Below are 8,352 nucleotides of genomic sequence, written 5' to 3' on the forward strand. Positions count from 1 at the left end.
TCACAATGTAGTAGTCAAAGATAAGCTTGAATTCCTGATCCTTCTACCTCTACCTCCTGAGTGCTAGGATAAAGCCACGCACCTCCATGTCTCCCTTAAGAGCATCCTGTGTGAACGGCTCCATCCAGTCTCTCCTGGTTTTCTTGGTTCAGTCTTCCCATGGCCAGCGAGCACTTCATCATTTACTTATTTACTTAGGGGTTTCGAGGCAGGGTCTCATTGTGCAGTCATGGCTATCTTAGACCTTGCCATGCATTCCAGGCTGGCCTCTGCCTCCCCAGTGCTGTTGGGATAGGGCTGTCTAAAGCAGTCCACACTGCTCATCTGCATAGAGAACCATCCAGAACCATCCACTGAGCTTGAGTACAGTGCCTGGGGGTCTGCCGCACCAGACCCCCAAATCATCTGCCCAGGGGACCCCAGCTCCTGGGGCATCTTCTATCCCTCCCCTCTTGGCATGTGGTGTTCCATGGGCTCAGCTGGTCTGGTGACCAGGTTGCAGGGTCTCTTGGGATTTGTGGAACCAAAAAGAGAATGCCAGGGCCCCTCAGGCTCCCAGAGACTTGTGTGGCTGTCACAGGGGAACTAGCTCCTGGCTGGAGTGGCGGATGTAGGCACCAGGCAGAGCATCCTGGGTAACTAGGTGAATGTCTTCACATCTCCTGCCTTTCTGAGTTCTGTGTTACTTCTACTCTCTGTCTCCTCCATGCCTGGTCCTGGGGTGGCCATCTCCATCTTCCCTAGCACACGGGAGGTGTAATTATATCTCTCTCCACATGGGGAGCTAAACCCCAGCCCTGGCTTCCAACGCTAGCAGGGTGCTCAGCACCTCTCCAAGAGCAAGGGCTGCTCTGCGAGGCCATCATCCCAAGTCACCATAGGTAATGCCCTGAGTTCTCCTATTCTGCCGGGAGGGAGACCGAGCTGTGGTCACTGTGAACACTGCCAGGAGCTCTGAAGGCCCCACTCCACCCACAAGCCCCAGGGCTGCCACATGCTGAGCCTCGTGGTGAGCTGCCAGTGGGGGGGTGAGCCTAGCTGACTCACACCTCAAGGTTTTGGCTGCTGTTGACTCCCTTACTACCTGTGTGTGTTGGGGCGGGGCATGGCTGGGGCGTGAGTCAGGGGCTGGCTGTGACACAACTCTCTGCAGCTCAGGGTCAGCAGACACAATGAAAAGCCAAAACTGTGCCTCAGGAAAATCATGGAAGACAGAAACATGCTCAGACACATATGTGGACAAATGCAGCCATGTCCATACTGTTGATATGCAGAGGTGTGTGTGTGTGTGTGTGTGTGTGTGTGTGTACACATGATTAAGTATTGCCCAGGATTTCCCCAGTGAGGGACTGGAGGCGAGGCTCCTGAGTAGAGCCCTGGCTTAGCATGCACACAGCCGCACACACATGCACACAGAAATGTCCATGCCCTGTGCCTGTCTGTCTGCACACACACACACACACACACACACACACACACACACATAAGGGGCCTGGTCCTTGTTCTTTCTACCCAACTATATTTAGCTCAAGAGAAATCTCGGCTGGAGTCCATGTGGTTTCCACGTCCTGCCTGGAAGCCCTGATGAGCGATTTCTCTGCAACCCACACTGAGGCTCCGGGCTTCTCAGTCCCCAGGAGATGTGCTGGATGTCTGCCCACAGGACAGGGAGCCAGGCAGGCCGAAGGCTTTTTTGTTATGATAATTAATTGAAAACTGATTAGGGGGCAGGGGTACACCCTCCCTTCCCAGCAGCCTTTGCTTGAGGCTGGATATCTGCAGACACCAGGACTTCAAGATGGCGTTGCTCTTGCCATTGAAGAAGAGGCTCATGGGGAGGTTAAACTTGGAGAGCTACAGAGCTGGATATTGATGTGGGATTTCCCCCCCAAGTGGCACTATAGGAGCATTTCAGAGAGGGTATGACCTGTATTACAAGTACATCAACGTTCAGTAACATGATACTGGCAGTCTACATGGTCTTCAGCTACTGCATTTCTTACAAGGAGGTCAAATATGAGTGGCGACGCAAGTACTACTGAAGAGGGGACATGATAGAGGGCACTGCATGGCTGAGCATAACTGCCTGCCCCGCTTTGACCTAGGAAGAATTCACTGGCTGAACCTTCATACCCTGACTGAGAACTAGTGTTCAATAAAAGGTGACTGAATGGTTAACATAAAAAAAAAAAAAGAAAAGAAAAGAAAAGAAAAAGAAAACTGATTAGGAGCCAGGCAGTGGTGACATATGCCTTTAATCCCAGCCCTTAGGAGGCAGATGGGTTTCTGAGTTCGAGGCCAGCCTAGTCTACAGAGTGAGTTCCAGGACAGCCTGGTCTACAGACAGAGAAACCCTGTCTCGGAAAAAAAAAAAAAAAGAATGAAAGAAAAGAAAAGAAAAAAGAAAACTGATTAGGAACGTTGTTAAACTACATGAGGTGGCTTATGCCTGCCATCCCAGACCTTGAGAAACTGAGGCAGGAGAAGGGCCAAGAGTTCCAGGACAGCCTGAGCTGCACAGGGAGACTCTGTCTCAAAAGTAAACAAAACAAAATTTGCTGTCTGTTCATGGCAAGCTGCAACAAAAAATATAAGGTCATTCCACTGAGCATTACTAAAACTACAGGCAAGGGCTGCCAAGATGGCTCAGCTGGAAAAGGTGATTACAGAAAAAACTGACGACCTATGGTGCTCCAAGGAACCACATGGAAGAAGTTAACAGGCTCCTACGACTTGTCTGACCTCTGCACGGGTGCTGTAATACATGCAAAAGTGTTGCACACACCCACCCTCGCGCACATGCAAACAGGCATGCATGTACAGATATTTTTAAACATTAAAGTTTTAGGACCGCTGACAGGGCTCAGCCGGTGAAGCACTTGCTGCCAGGCTTAACAAGGTGGGTTCAATCCCCGGAGAGAACAGACCTCTGCAGGCGGTCCTCTGACTTCCACATGCTCTCCAACCCCCCAACATTAACTAACTAACTAACTAAATAAGTAAGTAAATAAATAAATAAATGTAAATGAGGAGCTGGGTGTGGCTCAGCAGGAGGGAGTCACTTCTTTTGAGCCCCCTCCACCACCTGGACTGTCTGAAGAGTCCCTCCAGTGGTAGCTTCCCCAGGAGTTCATATCTCGCTTGCCCTGTCCACCTAGGTAGCCCAGGCTATACCCAGGCCACTGGGAATATCGGGGCCTCTGCTTGAATCCTAGACAATCTTTAGTTGAATTATCCTCAGCCCCTGGGCCTGGGCCTTCCGGTCACAGTTCTCTAGACCGGTTGTATGCCTGGCTAAGAGAGGGACCCGGGGCGAGGCTGGGATGACACTGAGTTGACAGTGGCTGCTGTCCCTTGCCACCCCGACCGCAGGGATGGACATCGGCCAGTGCTGCTTCGCTTACTCTGAGAGGCCAGTGGGGTCAGGGGTCAGGGTTCACAGGATCTAAGCAGCAGGTTCACGCCATATCTCTGTCCTCCAGCTCTCTAGACGCCAGGTCCACGCTCATGGCTGATGATGTCAGGTACTAACAACGTTGCCCAGGCCCGAAAGCTGGTGGAGCAGCTCCGCATTGAAGCTGGGATTGAACGCATCAAGGTGAGCTGCGTCAGGGGGTCGGGATGAGGGGAACCCCATGAGTGGACGTCTGTCCTCAGCCATAGATTCTAGCTATGTAACCAGGGACACGCACTCAGGCCCCTGAGAGCGAGCCACAGCTGCTCTGTCGGGACCGAGCCTGGGCTGAACGTGGCTTTCCACATGAGACCGGTTCCGAGTGTCTCCCTCTGGTTACCACAGATGCGAGCGGGAGGTATACACAGAGAAAAGGCGCAGATGGGTGTCTAGCTGCCTCCACCGTTTGGCAAGGTTTTATTTTCTTGCAAGGACAAGAAAATGAAACAAAACATTCCATTTCAAAAAGATGAAATCAGCCGGGCGGTGGTGGCGCACACCTTTAATCCCAGCACTTGGGAGGCAGAGGCAGGCGGATTTCTGAGTTAGAGGCCAGCCTGGTCTATAGTTTCAGGACAGCCAGCGCTACACAGAGAAACCGTGTCTCGAAAAACCAAAAAAGAAAAAAAGGATGAAATCAAAAGAAAACTGTTTGATCTGTGTAGTAAATAAAGAAAAGGGGGCAGGGGGCATGGTCAGGGAGGAGCCACCACGTAGAATAGTCAGGGAACCCAGAGGGTTACCTGAACATGGAACATTTGTACACTAAGCCACGCCCCCAGCCTCCTCATTGGGGGGGATTCTAGGAGGAGCTCTATCCATGACCATGCCCCCCCCCCCGGGATTCCCAGCTGAGCTCCACCCTGTGGATGATATTTTGTGTGTTCACAATGCTTATTAGACTTCCTCATGGTCTTCCAGGACTATAATCCCACACAAAGACCTCTAAACAGAGCCTATCACTTCACCCCATTCCCTAGCAGCCATTTATCTACTTCCTATCTCTGGATTCGTTCATTGTAGAAATATCTTATCATGGAGTGAGGATATACTATGTGGTTTCTGTGTCTGATTCTCTCGCTGAACACAAGTTCCTCAAACTCCCTTTATGTTGTAGCCTGTGTCAGAGCCTCATTCATTATCATGGCTGTGTAATATTCCACAGCATGTGTACCACAGAGTGTGTGTGGCCCCCTCGGGGCTCTCCCTACCTTGTGACTGTTGTGGCTATCTGTCCCGTCTGACCCTTCCTTTCTCCCCTTGTGCTCCACAGGTCTCCAAGGCCTCGTCAGAACTGATGAGCTACTGTGAGCAGCATGCCCGGAATGATCCTTTGCTGGTTGGTGTGCCGGCCTCTGAGAATCCATTCAAAGACAAAAAGCCTTGCATAATTCTCTAGCTCTCTCTTTCTCTCTCTCTTCCCCCTCCCTCCCCCTCCCTCTCTTTCTCCCCACCCTGAAGGTATTGTCCAATTTTTTTTTTCCTGTAAGAAAAATATTTGAATCCCTCCTACTTTGAATTCTAAAGGAACAGAAACCACCGTGAAAGCCCGGATCCTTCTGGCCTAGCTGGAGTTTATGACCCTCGGTAGAGCTCTGACTGCCTGGTCTAACTGAGGCTAGCCTGGCCTAACTGAGACGTTAGCCTCGCTGCCCCCACCCCTTTCCATCACGAATCACGACTGTGGCTGATTTTTAAAGCTCCCCTTAGTTGGCCTGGGGAAAGGGCTTGGTTGGTGAATGGCACATCTTGCAAGTGTGAGGACCCTAGTTGCAATCCTCAGGTTCCACAGAAAGCATGCAGGGGCGTGTCACAGGGGCCGTGTCACAGGGGCCGTGTCACAGGGGCCATGTCACAAGGCTGTACTCCAGCACTCAGAAGGCTGGGACTGAAGGATCCCCAGGGCGTGAGGGACCTGCCATCCTAGCTGTCAGTAAAACTCCAAACAGAGGAGGACACCCAGCCTTGGCCCCTGGCTCCACACACATGCAGCACACACAATGCACACTGTGCTGCCCAGGGTCCTTCCCGAGTGCTCCTGTCTTGTGCACAGTGACGCCCTTTCTCCAGAGACACGGCCCGTCCCAGAAACAGGCACCTGGGTCTCCATTCACAGGAAGCACTTGCTGGTATGGAGGAGTGTGTAATCTTATCTCCTAAACCTGAGATCCATGTGGTCATTGGTGGCTCTCCATTTTTCTCCCAGTTACCCAGTTGGTTGTGTGGGCAGAAATGCAGATTTAATTATCTTGAGGTGAATGAGAAGTGTTGGGGTTCTCCATCCCACATCATGACTGAGTGGCTCCAGATCCCCCTTCCACTTTCCTGGATCAAACTATTTTTTTAACTAGCCAGAACCCAAGTCCCTCAGTGTGGGGACTGTAGCCCTGCTCTGCACTCCCTCATTGGGGGATTCTAGGCGGGGCTCCACTCCTGACCTAGACCTCAGCCCCTCACTGGGGCATTCTAGGTGGGGCTCCACCCTGACCACGCCCCTAGACCCTTGGTAGTTCTGGACAGCACTCTACCACCCCTGAGCCAGGCCTCTTCTCTTTCTGTTTTGTGAGCAGAGCCCTAGAGTCCAGGCTGGCCTGGAACTGGAGATCTTCCTGCCTCTGTCTCCAGAGTACCTACATGACAGGGCCTGTGCTTGCATGCCTGGCATTGGATTGGACTGAAGATAACATACCCTCTGTCTGTGACAGTGACAGTGGCGAGTATAGGGAGGATTCGGCTTGGGTGTACCGGCATGGTCTGCAGCCATACACAAAGGCATCCTAAGCACCGGAGACCCCAGCTGCCTCTTTCTCCTGCCAGATCAGTATGGGCGCAAACAGCAGAAATGAAGCCAGTCCAGCGATTCCCTGTAGCCTTGGTGGAACTCTGCTTCCAAAAGCCTGTGCCAGGCTGATCCCTGGGCAGTCGCCCCTGGGAGAGTGAACAGGGCGAGGAGTCAGGCTCCCCCAAATCCATTTGATGGAAACAGGAAAAGAAGTCTGGGGTGTGACTAAGGGGAGACACTGCAGGTGCTATGAGGGGTACCACCCCCCATTTCCCTCTCCATGGGCTGGGTCCCAGAGAGCACAGACCAAGGGTCAGGCTCCTCCAGTGCATCGGCTCCCCATTACTGGTAAGAGAGGCCCAGGGACTTTGGTGAGCCTGGCTCTCAGAACCTGTGGTTGAATCAGAAAAGCCAGTTTCCCTCCAAAACTACAGCCACCTTGCATTAGGCTAGGAACCAGGTCTCAGGATGTGTGTCCCCAGCTGCACTGGCAAGGGGAGAGGAAGGCACGTTTGCAAAGCACCTACCCAGCGTGCTAGAAACTTGGGTTCCACCCCAAGCTCCCAGAAACCAGGCATGGGCACTGGGGGTGTGAAGGCAGGAAGATCAGGACTTCAGGGTCTTCCTCAGCTACATAATGGGCTCAAGGCTAGCCTGGGCTACATGAGACCATGTCTCATGCAGTGTTCTCTCTCTCTCTCTCTCTCTCTCTCTCTCTCTCTCTCAACTGCTTCCCTCGGGAGGTTGCAGGCAGCAGATGCCCGCCTGGCCAGCCTGTGTTTGCTGTGTTTGGTCACAGCTTTTTGTTTCTCACCTCTGGGACAAAAATTCAAATCTGCATCTCTGCCCACACCTCCAGTGCCCCCTCCCCAGGTGACTGACAGGCCAAGGACAAAGTGACCTCTTGTCCCCAGGGAAGGTAGGACTAGGATGGACTGTGGGCCCCAATAGTCCTTGTGTGCCCTCCTAACCACTGCAGTCCTGCCTCATCTTAGAGACGCTTAGAGAAACCAGAACACAACAGACCAATCAGGAGCCAAGATTGGTGGCCCACACCTTCAGTCCCAACACTTGGGAGGCCGGGTCAAGGGGATCTCTGTGAATTGGAAGCCAGCCTCAGCTACAGAGTGAGTTCTAGGGCAGCCAGGGTTATAGAGACACCATCTAAAAACAAAACAAAACAACCAAAACTGTTAGACCTATTGCATCTTGAGCCACCTAGGAGGGACTTCCAACCTAAAGAGAAGGAAGGTGGGCATGGAGGTGCATCCTACACAGAAGCCATACACACTGGCCAGATGTCACAAGGCACTTTTCATTTCTGCCCCAACTCCAGGGCTGGCTCCTCCCCCATCAGACTCCAGGGCTGGCTCCTCCCCCATCAGACTCCAGGGCTGGCTCCTCTTCCTTCCCTCTGCTTTGTGATGCTAGTTGGTTTTTATTTCTGATTTAAAAAAATTAAAAAAAAAAAATCTGTGTGCCACGCCCACTCTCCCATTGTTAGTATTGTGTGGAATGAGGTCACAGGAGCGCGAAACCTCCTTAATAAAAGCCTGGCTTTTCCTTTTGCCTCGACTCTAAAGTCCTTTTCTCTCCCTAGCCTGGAATAGCTCAGGTAATGTGAGGGATGGTGGCCAGCCTTCCACACCCCCTTCCTCAAGGGCTCCATTGGACACCTGAAATGAGGGAGGAGTGAGGCTCAGGCCGGGTAGACTGTAGGTCTGCTCATTGAACTGTTTTGTTTTAGAAAAGCATCTCACTTAGTCCAGGCTGGCCTCGAACTCACTGTACAGTTCGGGCTAGCCTGACCTTCCTGCCTCTAACTCCAGAGTACTGGATGACAGGTGTGGCCAGAATGGCTGGCAGTGCTAAGGGTAGGAGCCAGGGCTTTGTTCACACTGTGTGAGAGCTCCACCCGCTGTGCTCCACCCTGGCCTTTGTTTTGTTTTTCGACAGGCATGCTGTATGCTTGCCTAGAGTCACCCAGTAAGGGGCTCAGAACATGGCTCAGTGAAAGAAAACTCACATCACATGTGCAAAGGCCCTGGGTTCAATTCTAGCACCATAAAAGACAGGAGACCTTTTATTCCTAAACAGCTGTGCGATCAGAGGTTCC

At 52.2% G+C, this 8,352-nt stretch overlaps 1 protein-coding gene and 1 pseudogene across 2 annotated transcripts in view; both read left to right on the plus strand.

The window, feature by feature from the left end:
- The window catches only part of Gng7 (G protein subunit gamma 7), a 64,015-nt gene extending 56,204 nt beyond the window's left edge, over positions 1–7,811 (plus strand). For both annotated transcript variants that reach the window (XM_031350051.1, XM_031350052.1), the window contains exons 3-4: positions 3,483–3,598; positions 4,728–7,811. In XM_031350051.1, coding sequence (XP_031205911.1) covers positions 3,515–3,598; positions 4,728–4,853 — 210 coding nt within the window. In that variant the 5' untranslated portion in view covers positions 3,483–3,514 and the 3' untranslated portion in view covers positions 4,854–7,811. The remainder of the gene's footprint in view (positions 1–3,482; positions 3,599–4,727) is intronic.
- On the plus strand, positions 995–2,042 carry LOC116076483 (annotated as a pseudogene).
- Positions 7,812–8,352: the final 541 nt, after the last annotated feature.

Source organism: Mastomys coucha, unplaced genomic scaffold (genome assembly GCF_008632895.1).
Source record: "Mastomys coucha isolate ucsf_1 unplaced genomic scaffold, UCSF_Mcou_1 pScaffold4, whole genome shotgun sequence".
NCBI lineage: Eukaryota > Metazoa > Chordata > Mammalia > Rodentia > Muridae > Mastomys > Mastomys coucha.